The sequence below is a fragment of the Ascidia mentula genome, chromosome 7, assembly GCF_947561715.1.
Source record: "Ascidia mentula chromosome 7, kaAscMent1.1, whole genome shotgun sequence".
NCBI lineage: Eukaryota > Metazoa > Chordata > Ascidiacea > Phlebobranchia > Ascidiidae > Ascidia > Ascidia mentula.
Genome location: NC_138572.1, coordinates 254,984 through 281,320, shown reverse-complemented (window position 1 = coordinate 281,320; position 26,337 = coordinate 254,984). Strand labels below are relative to the sequence as shown.

Sequence of the window (26,337 nt, the reverse complement as noted above, 5' to 3'; positions counted from 1 at the left end):
TATCCATTTACTTGAGAAATCTTTGTTCAAGCAAGCCAGATTATATTTCAGAACGAACTTACAGTTGTTAACAATCAACATCATTCTGATTTATTGCGGAAAGATTTTGCAGTGACGTATTCAGGCAGTTGTCGTTTAAATAAAAACATCGCTTTATGTTTCGCTCGCTGCTATTGGCTGAACAATTGGGGCGTTTTGTGGGTGTGTTAATTTAACTCTACGTCGCTTCTTTCCTTTCAATTTACTTTGATCGCCCGTCTGTGACGTCACAATGGGATCAGTTGCTTTATCAAGTGTGCTCATTTCTCCTTCGGCAGTGTTGGGAGGATTAATGACGTCAGGATTTGCGTCATTACCCTTTACATCATCAGGTGTGACGCGGACGAAGTTTCGAATATACCAAGAATCGTCTGGTTTCGTTTGGGGTTTTTTTTCTGGACTGTTACAAAGCTGATTGGTCACAATCGGATCACGTGATTGCGATGCTCGTTTCTTATTGGCTGAAATGTATGAAAAGGTGTAGGGTTTTGTAATGTTGCTCCGGAAATCGCTTCTTAGCGGCTTCCTGGAGGAAGGAAGTTCAACTGAAGACTGAGATGACTTTTCATCAATCTTCACTGTGAATGGAGTGATGAGGATTTCTTTCTGGGAGCAGCTGTGATTTCGTTTCTTCATTGCTCCGTGGGCAAGGATCAGTTGCTCTGTAAGATCCTTCTTCGATTCCTCCTGGATCGTCTTCATCTCTCCTCTCAAAATCCTTACCTCATCTGTCACCAGGGGGCGCACGCCATACCACTGCTTACCCCCCTGGCTTTGTGCCCCCCCTGAAAGCAGTTCTGCTCCAAAGTCTTTGCGAGAAATCTTCAATGGGATTCCGAGCGCTGATTGGCCGCCTGTAGTCACGTGTTGTTGAATGCAGGCCTCGCATTGATCTTCACCAGATTGCATGGTATCCGGCACTTCGACCGGGGTCGCTGGGGGCGCTCGTAAGCGCTCCTGTTTCAGGTAAGGAACATCCGGGAGTTTAACCGTGAGACGTTTGACTTTTCGACTTCCGGATTTTCTCATGCTCGCTAGCGCCGCATTGCGGGCAGCCATTTCCGCTTCGTCACTTCCGGATTCGTTTTCTTCCCACGGCATCCTCTCCATGCTCGGGGTGTCGCTCGAACTACGATGGGCGTAACGCATTTTGACGTCACAATTGTGCGCGAGACTTCGAAGGAATTCGGGATTAATCGCGTCTTCGTCTATTTCATACTCGGGTGTTTCCCCTTGTCGACCTGAGTGGAAATAGAAATTGGCGGCAAACATTCTCGCAACTTCATACATTTTGCATTAATCACATAACGAACAATTTAAGGTTTTACTGTTACAAAATCCGTACCTGTAGGAATTATTATGACTCCTTCTTCCTGTTGTTTCTCTTCTCTTATTTTAATTGCTCCCTTCCCAAGGTAGTAATTCAAGTTTTCGAAAGTCGCTTTGTAATTCCCGACCAAATCAGAAGGTAGTTTGTTCAAAATTACTCCGCTCCTGAAATTACCGAAATATCGGTCGCTCTCATTCCGTTTCCGAACACTTTTCTGTGCTCTCATCCGCCCGTTTTCCCAATGAGATTCTTGTCCATGGTTCTGTGCCTCCGGAAGCAATCGAGTGGTTCTGATGGGTGGGATAATTTTCTTCCTCGTCTCATCCACTTTAACCACCAGGTTTTCGAGAAGTTTCTTTCCCGCATCGGTGTTCGGGCTCTTAGTCACGCTCGACCGATTATGCTGTTGCGCTTGATTGCCTCTTACGTCACCGATCTTGGATTGTGAATCCATAGGATGCCAGATACGGGCTGGTTTCGACTTTCGAGCACTGAAAAAGTTCAAGTTCTGAAATAAGATTCAACTTCTTGGTATAAGTTCCACATTATTGTTTGCTGTAGCACGAAAATGTTGGAATCAAATGCCCACAAAATATAACGCATTGGTGGAAAACCATTATTGTGTCATTGAAATCCATCCAAAGGTTGTCACGCTTGAAATGATGTATGCTGTGGTTTCATTGTTACGTATTCGCAATGTTATTGTTACGTACTAACTTGGTTTGGGGGGTCGAGTTGTGAATGGGGGGGAGGGGCCTTCTGTGAAGTTTTGGAACATTTTTGTCATAATCCACGGTTACCAAGGAAACGGGCTTGACGCCGATATCCTGAAAAGCTTGTCTGGTGAATGTTTGCATGGACAGGGTAGCTAAGCTGTTTTGTTCTTGTAAAACTGGCAAAGCGTTTATGGGCTTAGCGGTCAACTTTGCAAATTCCTTATAAATATTGAAAAGGGCGACATATCAATTCCCCGTTAAAAACCAAAAGGATTTAAGAATACTGCTTTGACGACAAAGATGAACTTCATCAAACCCCGCTATTGGTTTTTAATAAATCGGAAATCACAACGAACTCACAAAAGCTTTGTGTCTGCTTGGAGCCATGACTTGCTTCATATTCCGGCTCCCAGTCAAATCAATCCAAGTTGATCTCGAATCCGGATGAGGTCTGGGGGGCAACTTCCTCCCCTCCGTCGGAATAAATGATCTCATCAGTTGGGGAAGCTTTAACGCTCCACTGATCTCACGTGACCTCGTAGGCGATTGTGACCTCACAGTGTGAGACATGACGCGCGTTAAGGAAGGGGGGATTGAGGAATGTGCCGCTTGGGATATGTTGGATTCTCGTGGTGCGGATATTTTCGGTTTGTCTCTCTCTGTTTTGGGGAGGAGGGGGTAGCGGGCCCCGGTGTAAGTACTTGGAATATCGAACGTTTGCGTTTGTAGAAGATTCTCTAACTGACGTCTTCGTGCGCTCTATGACGTTGTAAAATACTTTATAGTCGATAAACAAAACAACAAACATTTGTAGCAAGAGCAGTGCTTTTAACTTGACAGTAAATATTGTTATTTAATATCTTTGTGTGGAATAATTGTTATTCAAACAACCTGTATGGGTTTATAATCTTTCCAATTTCTTCTTCTCCGTCTACTGCGCAAAGAATTCCTCCCAACCAGATCAACTGCTTTCAATTCCTACAATAACAAATCAGAACTCGTCAATCAAATCCTTAACAAAACAACAATCCATCATTGTTCGCAGTTTTACAAATATATGAAGTATGTGGATGTTGATTGAAACCTTGTTGAGTTGAGTGTCGAGTCGTAATTCACTTTCGCCGAAAATATCCAATGATTTTTACTTCGAAAAATCAAAACCTTTCCCCCAACGCAAATGTTTACATGGTTACACATGGAGTTTCGTACTTAATGTAAAAATTACAAAAAATGCTTTATAATAAACATTAAACTACTGGGACCACATATTTTCGTCATAACTTCACAATAAATTTTCTTAAAATTCCTAATGCGATTAAACAATGGGAATTACGCACTTGTATGGCCTTTAAATTTTGCTCTAAAATCTCTCGCTGCCTTCTCCGCAACCTGTGGGCGTTGTAGATCGGTACATAATGAACGTGGGTTAATTTCCCGACAGCTCCTACGGCAGCAGTTGATGCCACTGACTGGGCAACTGATACTGAACTCCCAGGCATTTTCATCCGCAACTGAAAACCCAAAAAATTTGCTTGATTCAATTATCTCTACTTGGGGATCCAAAACCCAGTGTTCCGTTGATCAGATCATGATGTATTTTCCAGCAGTTCGCAGAGACCAGACAACACCTTCACTGTTATGAGTTATTACATATGGATATCCGGTTTCTCCACATGAAAGCTTGGAGCACTCGACCAAATTGACGCTAATGTGATTTCGTTCCGTGAGGCGATTGTTCGTTCACATTGAGACTATTGTTACGTCGCCGCCCCTGAGCTAATAATAGGCGTGGCGTTTTTTGTTTGGGCGACTGGAGTTCGTGACCAGAAAGGTCTGCAGCGACTTTCATTTCAATTTTTTCCTCTGTTTACTTCATGTACTTTGTGAATACCCTTAAAAATCTGTTTACTACTTTCTTGTGTTTCGCTTGGCCGATGTCAAAAAATACAAACGACTTGACACATGACTTGTTATATTCGGTTTATAGTTTTAAGCACCAACACAATATTTGTTCAGTGGCGATTGACATTCACTAGAAATTAATACACAAACAATGCTTTTAAATAATTGCGTTGTATTGTAAAGTATAAGGAAACAAAGAATGGCTTATAAAACTTGTAAGAACGTGCAGAATTTTTTAGTTGCCGGATATTTCTTCTGCTACAGATTTCGGTTGATACGCTTCGGTAAATATACTGCACAGGTACGGATTTATGAACAAGGTAATTTCCCAGTATGCAAAAAAATATTTTTTGTTTTTATTTCGAGATTGGCTAGTCAATTTTACATCAATTATTATTGGTTTACTTAATGTAAAAAGCCTTATATGCGTTAGTCGAAATGGCGGAATCCGCCGATTCTAGCGACGATTTAAAGAAGAAGAAAAAGGAGAGAAAATATCAACATTTTTCTCCAGAAAACTTGAGCGGAGATGAAGAAGCCCCCATTGAAAAATCTGATGTTTCCTCAAAACAATTTGGACAAACAAAGAAGTCAAGGCCGTCCAAATTATTTAAGAAACCGTCTTTTTCTAAGGGTAAGTCACAACATTGTTTTATTGTCATGTTTCTACTCATGGTGTGTTTTTGTTGTTGATGTGTGTTATGTTAAATATTTTCATTTTTGCAGCAAAACACACCAAAAAGGGGAGGACATCTGAAAGTTACACTTCACCAACTGATGATGCAACAAAGGAAAAACTAAAAGAAAGTAAAGAAGCAAAGAAGAAATCAGCGAGTTTGCCGCGCGATCTCAAAGTTTCATTTAAGTAGGAATGAATAAAGAAAAAACAGGAAATCCTTTTGTTATGTTCCAAACATGCTGCTGATATGCTTATTGTTATTTAAAGTTGCAGAAATACCTGTTTTAAAAAATGACAGAATAATCATCTGCAAATTATCTCAACAGTGTGTTTGCCCACAAAATAGTTTTTGCAACTGATATTTGTCTTGTTTGTGGATCTAGAGACAAAAAAGACAAGGGGAAGGCAAAGAAGAGGTTTTCGTCGGTTGCCACGCCAACAGAGGAAAACCTTGAAGAAGCCGAAGAGACTGAAAGTAAATTTGTAACTTGGTTTTTCTTGGTGCAAAATAACTTCATTATTACTAAATTTTTCCAGTCCATAACCCAGTATTTGGGAGACCGCTGTCAGAGGCTGTTGAACGGACCGGTTACCATGACAACATACCACTTCCGGCTGTTGTGAGGGAGTGTCTTGATGCTGTGGAAGAGAGAGGACTCCGATGTGAGGGGATTTACAGAATATCTGGACATAAAGCCAAGATGGACGACCTTATAAGGTCATATAACTGGTGAGTCCCGTCAAACTCCTTCACTATGACTTTAACATATTCATTCTTTTAATTGGGGTGAATGGACAATGAACAGATATTAGCTGTGGAAATAACCCTGATTAATATTTGCAGTGAAATGACCCCAGACCTGAACAATTTTGAACCTTACACGATTGCTGGTGTTCTTAAATCCTACTTGAGGGAACTCCCCGACCACATTCTCACAAATGAATATTGTAGAGAGTTTGAGGAAGTTGCGAGCAAGCACAGCAAGGCTGAGAAGATTCAGGTGATTTAAATATTCTTAGTTTATTCATTTCTTGAAAATTCACATGCATTTAGAAAAGTTTTGTGTATGAAAGTAATAATTTTATTAGTCTTGTAGAAAAACCAGATGTTATAAACAGATTTGGGCTGGAAAACATTTGTAGTAATTATACTGTAATAAACATTTGTAAACCAAATAATATCCAACTGTTGACAAAAGTTTATCCAAGACTCCAAGCTCTTCCATCTAAAAGCAACTTGGTTTCCTCAACTTCAAGAATCGCAAATTTTTTTGCAGGGTTTTCAGGAGTTGATAAAGAAGCTTCCAGCTTGCAACAGAATCCTCGTTTCATGGTTGGTCGTCCACTTCGACAACATCATTAAACTTGAGCAGTTCAGCAAAATGACGATCCAGAATATTTCCATCGTGCTTAGTCCCACCCTTCACATCAGTCACAGGGTCCTTAATGTTTTCTTCATGCACTGGTGAGTTTCTAAATCAACTAAATTTTACTTAGTTTAACAACTGGTAAAAAATACATCACAAATATTACAAAGTGGTGTTTGTTGTCATGATATATCTGGAAGCAAATAAGAAATAAACACACATCTACAGAGGTAAAGCCTTCACAGTAGGGCGATCCTGCAAGTCATGTGATAGAGTTTAAACAACTTCTGCGTCATCAACTACATATTGGCAGATTATAAATTGTTTGCTCAAAAACTGTTGATAAGTTAAACAGTTGTAAATGATGACAAAACTTTTGTTTGATCAACTTTGCATCACCTGATTGATGTATTGCAGTAAGGAGGTATTCGAGGGAGTTGAAATTAAGAAACTTGTCAAACCGATGAGATGGCAGGACTGGGCGACCACCCCACAATTTCCAGTAGAACAACATGAAGTGGTTGCTGAAATCGCTCGACAGGAATTTTTGCTCAACAGACTTCACACACAAGTTCAGGTGAACATCTTGTTTGGTTCTCCAGCATTCCTGTCTTTCCACCAGTGATTCCTAACCTCCATTTATATCTTGTACCATTTCAAAGTCCTGCACAGTTGCCGTGAACTACTTATGTTTGAAATGAAATTATGGCACAAATCAATGTTGTTTGTGAATTTGACGTTATACAACTGCATATGATTAGGTCAGTTTGTCAAACAACTTTGTTAAATGCGCTGGCCTTCAGACCAGGAGGCCTTTTTCTTACCACTGGTGGTTCATGTGACATCGGTTGGCTGACATTTGTCATTAACAGAAAAATTTATTTCAGGCTGGTTCCAAAGATCGGTTGAAGGATGAGAGACTGTGGGAAGTTCAGAGGATTTTGACTCAATTGAAAAGACTTGTAAGAAAAATTATCATAAACTTAAAACACATCCTGACCACTTTTGTTATTTGTTTTTTGGAAGGTTTTTGTTTTATTTTTATTTTTTTCAACTAACATCGGGTTTAGTTGTTTTGCCTGTTGTAAATTTTATTTTTATAGAATCGAAATTTTAAGAAAGAGCAATCGAAAACCAAGTTAAACAACTTGACAATCGAGCGACGAAAGTTGCAGGGTTCCAGTCCAAGTAACCGCAGTCAGAAGGTACAACACCTAAAAACATCTGGCTGCACGATTGGCTGGAAAATGCCTGCTTTATTCTTACACTAGATTCACTTCTAAGTCAAACAAATGTTTTTCCTTATCATAAACTTGTTTGTCCTGTGTTGTTTTATTTATCTATTATAGATTTTATAAACGTTTTTTAAACCAGTTTTTCTGTTGCACGAATTTTATTTTGTTGTGCTAGTTTTCTTTTTCAGAAATAAATTTTACTTTTCCCGAACATGGATCTCGTGTCGTGACTAATTTATTTTTACATCAGATGGAAACACAGAAGGTGGAGAGTGAAGGTGAAGTGGAAGTTGACAACTCACAAGATCAACTGGATGCAGATGATGATGAGAATGATCCTGAGGTGATACAACTTCTCCTGGAGGAGGAAAGAGAAGTTTTGGTTGAACAGGTTAACATCAATTTTATCTCTCTTACAAAACTAGAAAGTATGGAATCTGAATGTTTGACTCACATTAAAAAGTTATGAATATCAAAATTTTTCTGCCAATGCAAGTTTCACACACAATTCCACCGAATGTTGGATGAATATGTTTGTGTTTACTGGATATGTTGCCAGGAGGAACTACTTGTGATGCAAGAAGAACTCAAGTTAAGAATTGAAGCTGAAACTGAAGAATTGGAAAGATTGAAGGGAATTCTTGCAGACCTTGAAAGGTCACTATTGATAACCCTATGCAGTGAACCCTGTTTTAAATTTTGAAATGTTATTCTGTCCACACAGTCTGAATTCAATAACAAAACTATTCTGGCTTTCTGATAACAACAAATGTGTTGATTTTTTTTTCATTCCAGCCAAAACCAACAAGCGGAATCTGTTTCACTCGTTACTGAATCCTCTGATGATATTCTCAGTGGTGGGGAACTCCCCGATGATGGCCCCAATCACACAAATGAAGGTTTCTAATTATTTGCTTTTTTTAGCTTGCTTTTATATCTAAAAGGTTTGTTTGATGGCCAATTAATTACAATTTCTCTTAAAACCAAAACACTGTTTCTCATCTTGTTATTTATTTAGTCAACTTCGAAATAATGACCTAACGATAAAACCCCGACAAAAAAGCAACAGTACAAATGTTTTCCACATTTGCCAAACTTTTTTGAACCTAGGTCTCTCCCCTGTTGCCGAAAACAGCAGCTCGGATGATTCAGATGACGAGGCAGAAATAGAAGAGCTAATTCGTATCCGTGACGACCTGCTGAAGGCCAATCGTGATGTTGAGAGAAAGAACGAGGCATTAAATCGATCGATCCATGACGAGCGCGAGGCGGTGGTCGAAGCAAAAGTACGACTTCGTTGCATGATTTACAAACACCAGCAAACTATCGATGAAGAACTTCTTCCAGCCATACCTGCGTCATGATTTGAATCCACTAAAGATTCACACACCATAGTTTTACATGAAATACCTTCTTGTGCTTCTTGATCATTTTCAGATGCAAGATTTACCTTTTTCTTGAGACCTTGTGAGGTTGATTCTGTTTCATTAAATAAATTATTAGGTATGGAAAACTTGTGTTGTATGCTTTTACTGCCCATCTATTGCTGCAAGTATTTTCCTGTGGGTGCTAAATATATTTACTAGTAGAAATAATGTTTATATTGTGACAGGCTATGCTGAGGCAGTGAATTTATTGCAAAAAAAAGCAAATATGACAAAATGGAGTCCAATCATCTTGAGCGTGATCTACGCCTTCTTTGTTTCCTATCTCTGTCCATATCCCTCTCTCTTCTATCATCGTGACGTCTGTGCCTTTTTCGTGTTTCATCTTCATATTCTCTCTTCCGGTTTTCATGATATTGTTGTTTTGGATTTTTATCATCGCTCAATTTCCCATCACCTCTGTGTTTACTTAAATCCCTGTTCTTTGAATGTTTTCCAGGTTTTTCTTCTTCGTCAAGAACTTCGTGAGATCGTTTATGTTTGTGTTTTTTAACTTTTTGTGAATTCTCCTCGTCATCAGAATCCTGTGATTTCTTTCCTTGTGGTTTTTTTAACTTCTCATTTGGAGTTTCTTTCAAAAAATCGAGTCCTTTTTTCTTTTTTCCCTTCTTGTTCTTCTTTTTTTTAACTGAAAGTAAATTATAAGAGTTATTTCCATCATGTATACAATAAGTAATTTGTGTTACGGAAAAACATGTTGGTAACTCTGTGGTGACACCTGCGTACCTTTGGTCGCTTCATCCGAGTCCGAGATAATGATTTCCTCTAAAACTTCTTCTTTTACTTCAACTTTATCAACTTCTGGTTCGTAATCCTTCATCACATGAGGGGCAACCCCCTTATCCCGTATCTTCATCGTCAGTTCATCGATCTCTTCGTCCTCTTTCGGAACTTTGTAATCCATGATGTGATCCACGCGTATCTGTCTCCCTTTTATCTGAAGAAAATACGACTGTTTCCAAAACAACGCACTTTTCTAGCAGAATACCATCAATCATGTTATTTATACAAAGGACAAAGCTCAAAATGACCAAACCACCTTTGTGCCGTTAAGATTATCCACAGCCAGGATAGTGGAGCGTTGATCTTCGTAACAAACAAAAGCAAACCCTTTTGACTTTCCAGTTTTCTTGTCACGAATCATGTTTATGTTTACAACTTCGCCAAACCTGCACAAACACAGCATTTTGTGGTGACAAGCATTTAACTACACAAAGTTTAACTTGCAAATGAAATAATTTATCCATATTACTACCATTCTAGCTTTAGTTAATGTTGTAACATTAACCATACCCACAACCAATACATTAATTTCTAATTTGGAAAACCTGCACTCACTGTGATAGAACGCAAATAACATCCCCCTCTGACAGCTCATAAGGTAAACTCCCAACATAGACCCACGCACTGTCCTTGTACTGATTGTGCCAGGATGACTTTGTGCCTGCAACACCCAATCGCAGTTCCTTGGCGTTGAGTTCATTGAGAAGCCGTATTTTTGTGACCACACTGAAAATACAAATGTAATTAACAAGATGCTATAACTAATCGACTTTATGCTATGGCTATGGATACATTTATTTAGTCGTATATATAACACGATATTGATAAGCTTCGAACAAACTGATTGTAATAAAACACTTACTTCATATTTTTCTTCCAGCGGTCGCAACACGCATATAAGTGAAGACAACAAAATAAACCAACTTTTCAACAGTAACCGGTCATGCGTGAATTTTTTTGTAAATATTTCTATTACTTCCCTGTTTACATGAAATGGTTTGCGAACGAGCTTGCGGCATCGAGCCGTGAAGAACTAACATACCATAACGAGCGAGCTTCGGGGCTCAATTTACATGAGCGCGAAATTCGGTTCTCGCAAAATGGATATGGCGGCAACAGATAGTTTATTGGAAGTTAGGGCTCTTCTTTTACTTCATAATTACCAAAAACGGTGCAAACGAAGAAAGGCTTTGCTGTTGTTACATGTCAATGCGCTGCTTTCTCACAATCGAAGACTTGAACGGCCGTGGCGATTACAGAGGTGAGATATTGGTGGTATTAATGGGCCAAGCTTTATGCTTACTGGAATACTGTGCTTCGCTTTGCATTCATAGTTTTGTATCTTGGTTAAGTTAAATGTTATTTTCGTTTGTTTTAGGTCAGGACAATGGTGGAATGTTATAGTTCCCGGTTTCAATGATTCCCAGTGGTTGACCCATTTCAGATTGAGTAAAGAATGCTTTGGGTGTTCTTCAACACTTTTTAACAACTGGTGTATTGCTTCGTTGGTCCAAATTACTGGACTTTTTCGCAATATTTTTGTCATTTTTTATGAAATAAATATTAATACCAAGCACATAAATTAAAACCTCAAAAAGAATATCTTCGAAAAACATCGACAAGCAAACCTAACCTAACTTGATTTTGCCGCCAAATTTTTCGAACAGCTGGTTCGCGAAAAGAAGCTAGTTGGGCGAACTAGCTTCCGAACCCACCCCTATTAAGCTAGTTCGCCGAAACCGCTTCCGAACTAGCTTGGGCTGTGATGCGTAACGCTTTTTCTGATAATGGCGGGAAGCGGGTAAGAAGCGTGCCGCGAACCCGCTTTAGACGTCCATGTAAACAGGGCTATTGAATAACATAATGTAAAATCAAGTTTAAACAAAATATTTAGAATGTCGAATTCCCTACAATTATTTAAACAATGATGCTTTTGTTTGGTTGTTTACTTTAATTTTAAAAAAATAGATAAATTATTTTAATATTTTTACATTTTTAGTATTGGAGACAAAAATTAACTTTAATTTAAAAACTCTTACGATAATAACATTTTAATTACTTTTCTTACGTTTTATGTTCAGATTGTTTGTTGTGTTTTTGTTGAACAATAAATAAATAAAGGAATACCGGATGCCATACATTTTTTTGTCCCGTGATAATCACGTGACGCGTAACAAACCTTCCGTGACGAGCTAACTTTTCACCTCGAAACAAGAAGGTTCAAAGACGAAGTTTTTGTGACATTTTGAGACGTTTTACGACAGTAAACGTGGAATTTTTTTAGTTTAAAACGCTAATGCATATCTGTCTTACAGTTAAGTAAATTTTAATTGTTCAAAATCTGCAAAAGCCATGGGCCAAAAGCTGATAGGGCCGAAATGTTCACAATGTTGTTTGATAGTAAGTGTGTGGGGGATTATAATGCTGGTAAGTAAGAATATATTTTTAAGTTTGATATAATACCTCTGTTACTGCAGAATAATTGTTGTTTTGTTATTAATGCTTTATAAGGCTTACTACTGTTACCAGTTTTAATTGAAACTTAATTTAAATATATATGATGTGTTTTAATTTCTTTGTGTAACATCTCATTGCAGTCATTGATGGGTGGAGCTTATTATCTACTCAGTCCAGCATTGTATGATGATCTTCCAATTGTTTATTCAACATACACCGTAATTAGCAAGTAAGAACGTAACACATCAGAATACATTGGAAAAAAATGTCGTGTAAATAAATCCTCTGTGCATTTTTTATGAAAATTTGCCAATAATCCGCGCAAAATTAATTAGTCAATGCATTAACATCCGAAAAAACGTTGTGATCTTCCACGCAATTAACGATCGCCTAATAAAAAATTCTCCACAAAAAACAATCACTTCAAAATGTTTCATAAAACTTACATTAATCACACAATATGTTCAACCAATGCAGTGGTTTTTAAACTGTATTATGGGTTCCGTGGCCTTTGTTCTAGAGTTTGTAATGTGGCAGTAATTTTACATAATGTAGGCTGTATAATGCTGATCTGTCTTCATCCTTCAACCATTGATAATTTTTTGCCCAGGTTTATTTAAACAACACTGGTTTTGAGTAATTTATTAAAATGGTAGCTGCACTCAAAAGGTAACAACCACTGCTCTGAAGTGATAACATTATGTATAAACTTACCAGAAAGTTGAATGCCGCAAAACTTTACTTCTGCTTTATGTAGCTGATTCAATTCATTTACCGCTTCAAGCAATAATACATATTGTTATTTTTCTGAATTATTTCTGTGAGCAACATTGAATCACTAAATTATCATTGTATCGCATTTTGAAGCAGTAATGTGCTTGTTTTTAATTGACTTGCAAGTTGTGACCAGTTCATCTTGATTATATGTGGGCATGCTAAGTCCACGATTGTAAGGTCAAACCTCCTCATCAGCTTGATTTTTCGTAGCGCATTTCCACCTTAACACACAAGAGTATGCATTGTTTGTGCATTACCATGGCAATATAATTTTGTTCCATTTTTTTTTTTAACTATTAACTTTGTACTTTCAGCAAAACATTAATATTTGAAGAGTATTACGACACTGGAAACAACTGCTTCATTGCTGCTGGACTTTATGTTATTGTATTCATATTCAGTTTGTGGCAACACAGAGTCAATAAGTCCCTGCAAGCTTACACAATCCGGTAGATTTTTACCCCTCATGCTGCATTTTTTGTTGTACTTATTCTGATAAAACTTTTATTATTTTGTGTTGCATTATGTCTTGCAAATGTGTATAATATTGGGAGATCCCATTAGTAGTTAATGTTGAATAAACGTGCAATACAAAATAAATGTTGTGATGAAAAAGGTTTAGCAAATATACAGCATTGTTTAAAATCTGCTTGGTAGTGCAAACATCTGGCCGGTACCCATGCGCCCATAGCTGTCCCAGAAAAGTGATTTTACAAATGTTTTTCGAGCGTGAGAATTCTTCACCTAAACTAATCAACCGGGAATAAACGAAATTTAAACAATGCATTTTTTGTAGATTCCGTGTGCGCAATTGTACATCCTTCAAATTAAGTCAGGCTATTTGCGGCCTTTCTGTAAAAAAAATGGTCGTTTTTGAGAATAAAACATAGACAATTAGCTAACATTTTTTGACTATTTCATTGAACGCTGTTTTGTTTGTAATTGTCAAAACAGAAATAAAAAACAAAAATATATGAAAATATCGCACGTGCCACCTAAAAAATAATCGGTTTGTCGACCAAATAAAATCAGTCAAGCATGTCCAGGAATTTTTGCGTGAAATTTAATTTGTTGTTTTTAGATTTCTTGTTTTGCAAGACAGGGGGGGTTTTCTTCGGCATAAGCGCTTCTGACAAACATTTATATTAAAATGTTTTTTGTTTTGTTTCTTAGTTAAATGGATAAGAAAATGATTTGCGTCGAAAAACCTTCACAATACAACAACCAGCTTTTATTCAACTTGGACGCATCTGATTCTTCAAATTATGGCAACGTAAACAGAAATCCAGGTGTGATTGTTATTGAGAAGATTCAACGCAAACCCCCTCATCGACAATCAGACAAACCTGACCACGATGACGGTAATTCTTCCCTCACAAGTGAAAAACTGGCATTAGCTATCAAGTTGGCAAAGTTGGATATAAGTAATTCAAAATATGAAGTAAGTTCTGCCCAGCACAGGTCTCACCACTTGCGAAAACTTCCTAAACCTGCAAGGCCAAGAATCAAAACAGAGTACGTGACAGAACAAGATGTTGTGTTTCCAGAAAAAAGGATTCCACCAAGAAGAACTAAACCAACCCAGCATAAAGTTGCAAAACTGCCCCAAAAGAGACCTAAAGCACCGAGAAAGACCCAGTTTTATGAACCTCCAACATTTGAAGAACACATTCGTGGAATTGTGAAACGGGATAAGGATCATCATTCCAGGCACATTGATGCAGGGAAATTAAAAGATGTTTGCACTTCTACGGCTGATTTGAACAAAGAAATTGCAAGTTATGCAGAGCAGAGCGATTTTAAGCAGTTTGCTAAAACGCTGCAAACTGTTGTAAAAAAAGAAAAGTTACGTAAGAGAAGAAATAATAAAGCTCCAAATCACAGTGGATTTTTGTCACTTCACCGTTCTCCTTCAAAATATCCAATAAAATCTCCATACCGTCAAACTTCTGCTCATTTTAAATCAAAACATTATCAGTTCAGCCCAAAAAGAAATCATGAAAGCTCCAACACTCAAACTCCACCAGTGAAGATGGCTTCTTTGAAAAAACCAACAACCAAATTTGAACACAGTGGAAATGATATAAGCAGTGATGATTCTTTCAAAGAAATCACAAGAAATAAGAGTCAACCACTTCGAACCAAAAGCCCAGTACGTGCTTTGCTTAAAAACTTATCAGGAAAAAAGTCTGCTAGCTCTGCCTTTCCAAGAAAACCTGACAAAAAATCAATGGTGGAATCTCTGTTTGATGATATTGTGGAGGATACGGCAGTGGAGTTTCGCAAAATGGACAGAAATCTGGAGTTGGAACAAGAAGCGCATAACATGAACAATGCAGGAACATACGAAACTTTGCTTCAACGAATTGAAGACATGGAAAATGAGGAGAGGGGGATAAGAGCCCGGTGGAAAAAGATTAAGTACGATGATATTGATCATGGGGTAAGGTCGAAAAAAGATCAAAAAAAGTCTGATCCATTGACAGACCCAAAAGTTGTCAATATAGCAGGTGGTGATTTACATGCAACTAGTCCAGGCAAAAAGAAAATGCCGTACAAGTTTGTGACAGACAAAAAATCACCAAAACATGAAAGATGCTCCAAACAGTTGCCTCAACAAAAATCTAGAACTGGTTTGACTTTAAAAGAAGAATCATTGAACTCTATTTGTAAATATCAGAAGGAGAGGCAAAATTATCTACAGGCCTGTTTTCATCAACCAAAAGGGAGATTTGATCCTTGGAAAATTGTCAAGGATTTGTCAAATGAAATTATGTCATCAATTATGACATCAGTGTGCAGCGAAGTTAATGATATTTGTGAAACTTGTGTGGACCAAATTTTTGAAGGAGAATTTGCGGAACCAAACCACTCAGATTTATTTTCAGACTTTTCGAAAAATGATGATTCAATTGCAATATCTGAAGGCAAAGTTGGACATGGAGTTTCATTCCGATGATTGTCTCAAAAAATAGTTTAACTTCAAGAGGCAAATTTTGTTGTGCTTTATTCAAACTTTTATCATGCAGTGGATGTAAATTTACTGATTCTTGTTGTTAACTTTGTTCTTCTCATGTATAATAGGATTCATAGTTTGTAGTTCTTCTGTAATGTAAAAAGTGTATACTGTAAAGATTTATCCAAACCTTGGGCATATGCACAAGTTTTTTACTATTTTTGATATATTATTGTATATCGCAAAGTTGCTGAACTTCTTACAATAAACTTCATAAAAAACATAAACTAAGTGTGTAGTTCGGTGTCTGTGCAGCAATTTTTTGATAGAAAAAGCAAAAAAAGTACGGCTATGTATACTCACTTTCGTATTGGCGATACATGCATTTGCTGTCCGCAAGTTAAACGCCGAATTTTCTCAAGAAGTGTTTTTTTTAGAATACGATCAGGAGTAACCCAAAAATGTTCAGCCTTTAACAGTAAGATGTTTGTTTGAATTGTCAAAGACACATTCCCATCTCAGTTAATTTTTGGTTAAATCGCCAAAGTTTTTGTTTATCGCATGTATTTGTTTGCGGGAAACCTTACGTTTACAAACTTGACATTTAACAAATAAGTGGGAAAGTGCATATGAGTATACACAGCGGCAATTCAGCAACACACCACAGCTTTAAAAGGCTTCGGTTACACAAGTCATTTTGTGAAATGTTACGTAACAATGTGCACCCAGGTGACAATGACGTAGAGTATTACGCAATCATCCGTATTTGGCTTTTAAGCAGCAAGCAAGCCGTTGTTTTGACATATGAACAGGCGGGGAGAAGAAAGAATCGATTTAACAGAAAAAAGTTTTGAGTTTACGTTCGTGTACCAATAAATTAAATAAGACCGGTGCCTTGGTTCCCAAAGTCAAATCGTAGTTTGTATTGCTTTCGCTCATCCGCCAAACATAGCTTGAATAAACAATAATGTTTCTTGCAGATTTTATGGCAGCTCTTGCAACAATTTGCGTGTTTGTTTCGGTATTTTTTCGGTTTGTTTGTTAGCAATTTTTTTGTTTGAAGCTAACATGTTTCAAAATAGTTGTGTTGTTTAGCATCAAAATAGCGTAAGCAGACATTCTTCATTTTTTTGTGGCAAGTTCAATCTTTTAAGTTCTGGTTATGTCGGGGTTTGGGATTTCTCGTACAGTGTTGCGAAAATCTTGCCAAACTGCATCTATCTTCGTCCAGGTAAGTTGTTCTATTTACTTACCTGTTGATATATAATATACCTTGGAGTTTAAAAGTTAAACTGTTTGCAAATTGCAGAACAATTGATTTTCATCTCGCAAAAATTTTCTCATATTAACTTTTAAACTTAAAAAATTTTTTGTAGACTTCACGTTGTGCTGCATCTGCCGCCGCAACAGCCGAAAAGGAGCAACCAAGGATTAAAACTTTCTCTGTCTATCGATGGAATCCGGAGGAGAAAAGCTCACAACCTTACATGCAGAAATACAAAGTTGACTTGAATGAGTAAGCGATATTTCTTTTCACATGTTTAAGCGTTATCATTTATATAGAAAGATGTTTGCTTGTATCAAAATGCATGTGTGGAATTTGCCCTTGAATGTAAAGGAAAATATACAATGAGAAAAGCAAACAAGTTTTCATGATTCTTCGTGTACTTTAGATGTGGTCCAATGGTCCTTGATGCCTTAATCAAAATCAAAAATGAACAAGACCCAACTTTAACATTTCGTCGATCATGTCGTGAAGGAATTTGTGGTTCTTGTGCAATGAACATTCGTGGAACGAATACTTTGGCTTGCTTATCGTTAGTAGATACTTTCTATTAAGAATACATTAACCATTTTTTTATTTTTTGCTGAATAAAAAAGCCATTCAATCCCTTATACCGAGAAACTGCTGTAAAAAGTTCATATTGTTAAATTATTTTCAATTTGTTGTTTTCTTACTTTTGTTTCTCTTACAGGCGAATTGACACGAATCTGAGCAAACCGACCAGGATTTACCCTCTGCCACACATGTATGTGGTCAAAGACCTTGTACCTGTGAGTATAAATTCTGTCGTAAATATGTTGATAAACACAACACATTTTAAGGAATACGTTTGAAAAATAATGAGGTTCGACCTGTAAGGTCTCATCAGTGCAGCTGTTGAGTGGCACTGTGCTAGCTTTCACACTAGCAGGCACACTGATTTCCACTTTGTGGTACCTTTCGGTCAACATACATCTGTTGACCACAGTTAACAGCTGCACTGATGAGACATTACAGGTCAAAACAGTGCGTACACCCTGTCTGTTGCTCTCAATAATATTATGGCACTTTTTGCACATAAATAGTGAAGTGTTTGCAGAAAAATAAACTAATTTGGATCATATGCTAAGCAAAGTGGAGCCAATATAAAATTCGACCTAGGTCGAAACCATAGCCATCTGTCTGCAGCTTACACAATAATTTGGATCAGTTCAAACCAAGGTACCCTGACAGGCTGTTGAGCATGCACTGTATCACAATATGTATTTATTTGGTAATCCACAACTATCAATAGGCTGCAGTAAGTTGATGCTTAGAAAAACAAATATTTTATATTTTTAACAGCGAAATATATTTTTCTAAACATCAACAAACTGAGGTATCTGCTTATCGCTGTCCTTAATTTACATGGAAATATAACCAGGTTTAGAATATAGAAGAATTTTCTTACACTTGACTTTTTAATTGTGATTTTATACAACAGGACATGGGGAACTTCTACGCTCAATACAGATCAATTGAACCTTTCTTGAAACAGAAAGATGCAACAAAAGCTGGCGTTGAAAATCATCAGTCAGTTGAAGACAGGTGAGCAGATTTACCTGGTTTCATTGTGCAAGCATTTAAGTTATGTTACGTGATCCTGCATATGAAGGATCCAAATCAACTCTAAAAAGTTGGGCTTGCAATTTTATTTTAGTTTAAAACATCTCTTGGCCTTACTTTTACTATCATTGAATTTCATGTTAACTTTACTGAGAATAAAAAAATATTTATGTTGGCAAATATAATGTTGCTGTTGGTGACAAAATGTAATTTATGTGGGTGTTTGATTCCCGTTTCCCCTGAAATAATTTTAAAAACAAATTTAAAGTCATGAGTCAAAATGTTTCTGAATCGTTTTTTAACACAACAACTCATTGGAATGGAAAGGGACAGGTTTTTTTTTAACTGTGACACTGCAGATAGGCTGCAGAACGTAAATTAAAGATCAGTGATTTCAAAGTTGCTTAAAAATAATTTCGTTAGGATTTTGCATTCACTTTATGGCAAACTTCAACTAATGGTTTGAATTTTTAATTAACTCTCTCACCGAAGATTCAATTTATTACAGACAGAAGTTGGATGGTTTGTATGAGTGTATTTTGTGTGCTTGTTGTTCAACATCTTGTCCCAGTTACTGGTGGAATCCAACTAAGTACCTTGGACCTGCAGTTCTTATGCAGGTAAAAACATATTCACATTAAAAACAATAATAACAAGCATGACAATATCCCACACAGTTGTACTTTGCATTGCGATCGTGGAACTAGTTGTAAGTTATAATGCAGGCATATCGTTGGATAATCGATAGTCGCGATGAGTATCGTCCTGAGCGATTGGACCGACTTAATGACCCATTCTCGCTATACAGATGCCATACAATCATGAACTGCACAAAAACATGTCCCAAGGTAAACGATTACGTAAATTATGTTAAGTAAAGTAGATATATTTGATAGTGTCTTTTGTGAAGTTTGTTGCTAAGTAAAGATATTTTCAGTGGAATTTGCATGAATCTTTGAACTAAATCACATTTGAGCAAGTTAATTAGGTTGACCTACGTATAATATTTTCCCAACATTATGTTCAGGGCCTCAATCCAGGTTTAGCGATTGCGGAACTAAAGAAAATGTTGGCAACCCATAATTCTGCAGCAGTTGCAGTTGGAAAACAATGAATCGAATAAAATTTAAACGTGTGTTTGAAATTGTTGTCTCGTTGTGACGTTTCACTTGTGTGTTTCACGTAAATGTGCAAAGTTTCAAAAATAAACCATATCGTCCGTCTTTACCGACATACAAACATTAATTCTCTGACCTTTGGATGTTGACGGGCACGACTGGGCACTGATCTACATTATAATATTTGTGACGCATTTAAAACGTCTGTACCATCCAAAATCAACGTTACAAATGTGGTTAATTTTTAAATTTATCGTTTAAGTTCAACAAGTCATGTGGAATTTTAACAAAATCTGATTTGTGTTTGGTTTTGCAGTTGGACTGCGAACACTAATTAGTATTGAAGTTTAAAGTTCTGGTGTTAAAAAAAATTATGTTTGTGATTATTAACGATAAAAAGTGTAGGGCGTTATTTAAACGTCTACACAAAATACTAACACTGCCGTATATCTGACTCCTGATAAAAAGGCTACTCTCTAACCCAAAGTCAATCTGTCGGTTTAATGCATAAATAACAGTCGCACGAATATTACAATAAAACGTTACAACCACGCGTACTAAAATGTATGTCTGTTTGGCTTGAAAATTATCGACTTAATGTCTTGACTTACTCGCGACTCTCCGTGACTCTATATTTCTCTCCCTCTTTTACCCAAAAAATGTGTGGCTTATATAGAAAATGCATACAGGGTCGTTTGGGTTCGGACTGATACGTGACTCATTTGAAATGACAGCTGTGTTGATGGAAGGGTCACGTAATTTGAATAGCCGGATATTTAGCTGTCTTCCGTGCATACAATAAACATCGCGTTATCCGCCGTATGTTGAAATGGGTTCGTGGCGTATCACTCGACGTTAATAAAAATACAGATGCCACGTAAACACAACATAACATACGAGAAATGTGACGTCAGATACAAAAGTACCTAAAGGGGTTTTTCCCAGTACTGTGCGTAATACCAAGAAACAAGTCAAATGTTTTTTTGTTGATTGGTTTAAATACCCAGACTTTCGCAAACAGAAATCGTGATATTGAAGTTGCATTTGTTATGTATCTCGCATTATGATAATTTGTTGCTTATTTGTCAAAATGAGGCTGACGTCTGAAAACAAATATTTTATCCTAAATTGTTGCTTTGTGAGACTAAACTCACTTGTGTTGGGAAAGAAAACTTTTGTTAAAACAGTCTGTCCGGTTTATGGGAAAATTAAGTGTTTTTTCTGGGTACCTAGATGCACATTTTAACTATTTGTGTTATATATGTTGCATAGAATGGCAGTTGTCAATATTAATATTTACATTTCGACCAAAACCTGTAATTGAGAGCTGCAAAGTCATAAGATATCATATTTAACTAAAACAATTTCTTTGTCAAATTACAACAATGCACTTTTTTGATCAGGATATGGAAACACACATTAAGCACATGTTAAGCAACAGGACATCTTGTTGGAATTTCATGTCTGGCTTGTCCAATCAACTCTACATTGTCCATTGTCATGGCAATGACATGTCCAGAAGGGCAAAGACAATCATGGTAGATTGCATTCATTTCATCAGTGGATAGAACTCTGGACCATAACATAACATTGCTGATACTTCCCCTGAAAAGTAATTTAATGCATTGTGTGATCTAATATGTTGTAAAACTTGGGTGAGATAAGAGCAGTCTTATTCACGTTAGGGACTGGTCTCTATCAAATCCACCATTCACAGAATCTTGTTCCTGTGCAATGATAAGTGTCCCACCCCCAGTGACACTGTTACCATCATATTGTTTGGTTTCTCTTTGGTTTGTTGATCCATAAACTCCAACAGTATTTGTTGTAGAATCAAACCAAGCACACAAAAATGTCTGGAATTGATTAAAGATTGCAATAGAAGATATTTGTTTCTTGTTAAAATTACTTAAATATTGACAAAAAAAACATTGTTATAGATGAAAAATGGTCCATTTTTAAAGTATTGGAATTTCACTATCTGTTAGTAAGTTTATTTGACTTATTTTAATGGCTCATAAATTCAAATGTTTTGGGCAATTTAGTTATTAACTTAAACAAAGTGTATAATAAGAGAACACATATTTACTTACTTTGACATTTTCTGTAATGTTGTGAGTGATGATGGAATTATCGCCGTTAACAAACAAGTTAACTCTGTTTGAGGCTAAAATTAATGTAAAATCATTGGTATTTACAGAAGAAGCATAGCTGAATGGGGTGAACTCATGGGATGTATCAGTTACAGTGAACCACATGCAAACTGTCCCAGCTTGGAGGTCGGGAACATTTCCTCCGTATCTCACATAATCCGATGTTTGCCTTCTTCTTGGGAAGATGAACTTATGTAGAGCACACCCTTCAAAGGTTGAAACATTATTTGGTAAACTGCTGTTTTGAATTATTTTTACCTGATTCAATTCCAGCAACTCTCAATTTCAATTCTTCCAATTCATTTTCCAATCGAGTCAAATCTAAATTATAATTTAAATAAATGAGTTAATTATTCAACCTCATTCTTACACAGAGAGTTGTCAGTTAATTAGGGAAAGTACCTAGGCTGTACAGACTCTCAGTTTTTAATTCAAGTTGAATTTTCATTCCTTCTAAATCTTTTTTTTAGTTTTTATTATTGAAATTATCATTGAATTATTTTTTTTGTGTTGGTTGTTACCTGGGGATGGGCCGACTGGACCGGGTTCACCTGGTGGGCCCATGGAACCAACTGGCCCTTGCACACCTGTAGGCCCAGGGCTACCAATTGGGCCTGTTGGTCCTGGATTACCAAGTTGTCCTAGATAATAATGTTGTGACAAAATATGATTCTATGTGTGAAAAAGGAATATTTTATCATAATTCAACCTGACCCAAAATACAATTTTGTTGTGAAATTTAACAATTCTTCACAAAAAAGCCAATTTTTTTTGTTCTTGCAACAAAATGTTTATTTCCAAACAACTTTTATCATTTTCATTGAAAACTTTTAAAATACATCAGTGAGAATTTAACCACTTTAACAGTAATCCTAATTTTTTAGTGAGTGTATGAAACTGAATACCTTTTGGTCCCATTTTTCCAGGTTTTCCAAAGTCTCCTTTGGGTCCTCGCAGTTCTGTGTAAAGAAATACCAATAAATGAACTTGGTGTGTCAGCGGTAACAAATATATTTGCACATTGTGCAGTAAATCAATTAACAAATGCTTATAGCTACCTATTTATTATTTACTACTTTATTGAATATATTTTAATCTTAAATCATTTGATTCGATTTCACCTTCCAATGAAGGAGATCCTTGTTGTGATACAGAGATATAAAATGGCAAGTTGTTACAATTATTCTCGCTGGATGTTTGAGCGTAAACAGACAACATAAGGACAAACATTACAATGCATACTTTGCAAATCATGGCTCAATTCTTTGCTGCAACTGCAAGTGCTGCTTCTAACAAACTTGTTTCATCAAAACAAATTTATCAGTAGAATGCTGAATGAAATTGTTGATGTGATGCAAAACCCCATGTAAAAATTCATGTTCTACAAACTTGCTTCTCTGTTTGACATGTGGTAATCAAGACTGATACAGATAACCTGCTTGTCTGTACAAGGCCTTGCACTCGCATATTACAAGGTAGATATCCCTGCTTACATGATTCAATTTCACCATTTTTTGTTTAATTTTTACAAACATTGATGCAAACACTTTTGTCAACACAAATAGTTACATTTTGTTAATGTTAATAATTGTATTGACTTTTAATTTTCGAATTTAATTGTAGGATTTTTATGACAAAGGCATGTGTTTATGATGACACAGGACAGGATTCCGGAACGTTGTAACTTGCTTCTCCAAACAACTCAACCGTGTCCATTGTCATGGCAACCACATGGTCAGTGGGACAAATGCAGCTTGCGTAGATTTCTATGATTTCACCGTCAGAAAGCACTCGAGGTCACATCATGAAGTTTCCGACACTTCCACTGAAATCATAAAAGTGAGAAAGTTTAGATTTTGTCAAAATTAAAATAAAGTTGGTTCTGAAAAATGTACACGAAATGTTGCCTTAATATTCATAACCTAACTTTGAACTTTGGCTTTATGTTCATCATTAAAGCATTTTAGGCTCAAAAACCAATATTAACAATTAGTTAACGAGAGCGTTCCCAGCCACCAGTTGCTCTGATAAGAGCTCAAACTGTCTGTCCATCATTTTTCTTTTCAAAAAATGAAATTAGTTTATTTTGTGGCAGATAACAAAATCTTACAATTAACTTAGATGTTGCATTATCTCCATAATTTAGTCTAATTTTAAACACGCTCACACCTGAACGATTGACGAGCATTAAGACCACCAGCATTTAGAGAATCTTGTTCCTGTGCCAAAATTAAAGTGCCCCCTCCAGTGGTAGGACTGGTGGAGACATATTCAGTGTCGGTTAGAATTCCGTTAACATATGCTGATTTCTGGGTTGGGTTGAATGATACACAGACATGTTCCTGTTTGAAACAAAATTAAAATTTCACTTTTTATTTTCTTAGTTACTGCCTTTGCCAACTATTCACTAAATAGGAGGCAGATTGTCAGTTCAAAAAATATATGTTTGAATGCATTGGAAGGTTATTTCCTTACAAATCACAATATGTTTGCCTGCAACTCCAACCCAAATCACAAAATTTTAGATTTCATACATGTGGTAAAAGAAGAAACAACATCGGGTATTTTTACTTAAACTATGAAAAAGTTCTTCAATAAAACATGATTATATGATTAGGGTGGATTACATATTAATCTTTACAATTGTGTATTTGTAAGAAAATATTTTCAGTCTTACCAAATTGTTAATGTTGATTGGTGCATTGAGGTTGGTGTTCTTATTGGCGACATGCAACGCTAAATTGGTTGTGGAAGTGAAAAAAATTAGGAAATCATTGTCCAAATGACTAGTTCCTGCATAGCTTGCGACAGCAAAGTCGTGTGAAAAATCTGTTGCATTTATCCATGCACAAGCCGCAGCTGCTTTTAGACTGGGTACGTGTCGACGGTACATCACATAGTCATTGATTTGATTCCGGTTTGGAAAGTTGAAGGTCACTGAAGGACAAACTGAAAAAAAGATTTAGGAATGGTTTTTACTTGTTTTCGCCGAGCAAGTGTTTGCAAATATTTAGCCAACATCATGTTTGTGATATTTATTATATTTTTGCAATCCATCAGTCAAGATATAATAATTTTAATGTTTTTGTATAAATATGTTGTGATTTTAATAAATTGTAACCTTGTTTTCTTGGGTTTGTAAGTAATTCAACTTTGCTCTTCAGATTGTAAATTTCCCCTTCAAGTTCTGGTGCAAGTGGGGCTGTGAATAATTAGAATAGATTTTAGTTAATCTGATGAGAACATAGTTTCATGTTTAATTTTTACAATTCCTTATGTCAACTTCATTGACATATTTAATATTTTTGAGTTTGGTTTAAATCACTCACGTCCTGGAGGTCCCGGGAACCCTCGCAAACCTACAGAAAACAATTGGTTCAGTTCGGCTGCTGTTCTTAAATTGTAAACTTAACAAAATCAACTTAATGTATGACATTAGTATAGTAATGAAAAGTGCTGCAGTGTTTATTGCTTTGCAATCCTTGCATGATATAAATTATAAACTGCTATAGTGATTGTAATTTTGTAACCAAAAAGTTATATAAATATTCCTGAATAGGAAGATATCTTTAAATGCCCTAGAATGTTTACAAGTAATTAATTATGTTTTAGTTCATAGTTATATATTCCAACCTTCCAAATAAGGTTCTTGACCTGGCAGGTTTGAGATGGGAGCACATAGTTGTAACTTGTTGCATTCCTGGGATGAACTCAGGCAATAAGAAGAAGGCTGACCCCAAAGTATTGGATGAACTTCATCATGCTTCACCACAATGTATGTCTGATATGTAAAGTTGCAAAACATAACAAAAACCAACAAAAAATAGGGTTTAAATGTTTAAAAAATGTTGGAAAACGCAAATACTTGATTCTTGTTTAGTTTTTATTAAATGTTCGAAATACATTTGCTACAAATTTCATTTTCAACTTTGAAATAAGAAGTTTGCAATAATTTCACAAAATTCAACTTACCTGATAGCTTTTGTTGTCGCGATAGTTTTCTGACCTCCAATGTGAATACCTGCCTTCCCTCCATGGTGTTTTATAGAAAACCTCTGGTGTTTTCCAACTTTTACTCTCTGCAAATCATGAAATTCTGACCTTTACGTTCACGCTTTGGTATAATTTGAGGTTTGTTAATCCTCTCGGAGCCAGTTTGACATTTCATATCTTGTGCAGATTTTATCCTAATATGGAAAGTTAAACTCACAATGTTGAAAGTGCCCGAGGCTAGTTTTCGTTGCAAGCAATGGTATGGCTCTGACATTTCAAGTTCGTGCAGCTTTCAACTTAATATGGCCAGGTACAAAATTAAAAAATTTACTGTTGTGAAAATAATCATCAGTTTGATTAATCCAGTTAAACTTTAATACATCTGTAATACTGGTGTCAATGTTACGTCAAAGAATTGTGCGGCTTGAATATTTCATTTCTGGTGCAACTAAATTTTACTTTCAGATTTTTGTACGTAAACTTGTGTTGCAATAACATCACATATTTGATTCATTTCC

General features: G+C 36.4%; 8 protein-coding genes across 9 annotated transcripts; 4 read left to right on the top strand and 4 right to left on the bottom strand.

Moving 5' to 3' along the window:
• Positions 1-27: 27 nt before the first annotated feature.
• LOC145908254 (uncharacterized) lies at positions 28-3,769 on the bottom strand. The gene is made up of 6 exons (XM_082995495.1): positions 3,423-3,769; positions 2,977-3,063; positions 2,446-2,844; positions 2,087-2,196; positions 1,385-1,860; positions 28-1,280 (listed from the first exon to the last, which is right to left on the bottom strand). The coding sequence occupies exons 1-6, from the start codon at positions 3,588-3,590 to the stop codon at positions 154-156; spliced, it is 2,367 nt and encodes a 788-aa protein (XP_082851621.1). The 5' UTR covers positions 3,591-3,769; the 3' UTR covers positions 28-153.
• A 562-nt stretch (positions 3,770-4,331) lies between these two features.
• On the top strand, positions 4,332-8,632 carry LOC145908097 (ralA-binding protein 1-like). 2 transcript variants are annotated; one of them, XM_082995281.1, is made up of 13 exons: positions 4,332-4,621; positions 4,714-4,852; positions 5,050-5,141; positions 5,204-5,396; positions 5,511-5,667; positions 5,944-6,131; positions 6,451-6,610; positions 6,921-6,995; positions 7,137-7,238; positions 7,519-7,659; positions 7,828-7,925; positions 8,064-8,167; positions 8,379-8,632. In XM_082995281.1, the coding sequence occupies exons 1-13, from the start codon at positions 4,426-4,428 to the stop codon at positions 8,630-8,632; spliced, it is 1,899 nt and encodes a 632-aa protein (XP_082851407.1). In that variant the 5' UTR covers positions 4,332-4,425. The 2 variants fall into 2 exon arrangements, with proteins under 2 accessions (XP_082851407.1, XP_082851408.1); XM_082995282.1 differs by lacking the exon at positions 7,137-7,238.
• Positions 8,633-8,935: 303 nt separating this feature from the next.
• On the bottom strand, positions 8,936-10,384 carry LOC145908098 (uncharacterized). The gene is made up of 5 exons (XM_082995283.1): positions 10,359-10,384; positions 10,052-10,222; positions 9,753-9,882; positions 9,440-9,650; positions 8,936-9,341 (listed from the first exon to the last, which is right to left on the bottom strand). The coding sequence occupies exons 1-5, from the start codon at positions 10,361-10,363 to the stop codon at positions 8,941-8,943; spliced, it is 918 nt and encodes a 305-aa protein (XP_082851409.1). The 5' UTR covers positions 10,364-10,384; the 3' UTR covers positions 8,936-8,940.
• Positions 10,385-11,695: 1,311 nt separating this feature from the next.
• Positions 11,696-13,321, top strand: LOC145908639 (ribonuclease kappa-B-like). Its single transcript, XM_082995956.1, has 3 exons — positions 11,696-11,923; positions 12,094-12,182; positions 13,045-13,321. The coding sequence occupies exons 1-3, from the start codon at positions 11,849-11,851 to the stop codon at positions 13,181-13,183; spliced, it is 303 nt and encodes a 100-aa protein (XP_082852082.1). The 5' UTR covers positions 11,696-11,848; the 3' UTR covers positions 13,184-13,321.
• A 586-nt stretch (positions 13,322-13,907) lies between these two features.
• On the top strand, positions 13,908-15,934 carry LOC145908572 (uncharacterized). Its single transcript, XM_082995873.1, has one exon. The coding sequence runs from the start codon at positions 13,908-13,910 to the stop codon at positions 15,687-15,689; it is 1,782 nt and encodes a 593-aa protein (XP_082851999.1). The 3' UTR covers positions 15,690-15,934.
• Positions 15,935-16,754: 820 nt separating this feature from the next.
• Positions 16,755-19,822, top strand: LOC145908028 (succinate dehydrogenase [ubiquinone] iron-sulfur subunit, mitochondrial-like). The gene is made up of 8 exons (XM_082995193.1): positions 16,755-16,917; positions 17,063-17,202; positions 17,360-17,503; positions 17,663-17,741; positions 18,434-18,537; positions 19,064-19,175; positions 19,281-19,403; positions 19,583-19,822. The coding sequence occupies exons 1-8, from the start codon at positions 16,849-16,851 to the stop codon at positions 19,667-19,669; spliced, it is 858 nt and encodes a 285-aa protein (XP_082851319.1). The 5' UTR covers positions 16,755-16,848; the 3' UTR covers positions 19,670-19,822.
• Positions 19,823-21,080: 1,258 nt separating this feature from the next.
• LOC145907924 (C-reactive protein-like) lies at positions 21,081-23,296 on the bottom strand. Its single transcript, XM_082995043.1, has 3 exons — positions 21,767-23,296; positions 21,354-21,529; positions 21,081-21,278 (listed from the first exon to the last, which is right to left on the bottom strand). The coding sequence occupies exons 1-3, from the start codon at positions 21,929-21,931 to the stop codon at positions 21,104-21,106; spliced, it is 516 nt and encodes a 171-aa protein (XP_082851169.1). The 5' UTR covers positions 21,932-23,296; the 3' UTR covers positions 21,081-21,103.
• Positions 23,297-23,451: 155 nt separating this feature from the next.
• Positions 23,452-26,333, bottom strand: LOC145908819 (uncharacterized). The gene is made up of 8 exons (XM_082996144.1): positions 26,279-26,333; positions 25,799-25,905; positions 25,460-25,607; positions 25,156-25,185; positions 24,948-25,028; positions 24,504-24,775; positions 23,996-24,168; positions 23,452-23,651 (listed from the first exon to the last, which is right to left on the bottom strand). Exons 1-8 carry the CDS (start codon positions 26,331-26,333, stop codon positions 23,624-23,626), a joined length of 894 nt encoding a protein of 297 aa, XP_082852270.1. The 3' UTR covers positions 23,452-23,623.
• Positions 26,334-26,337: the final 4 nt, after the last annotated feature.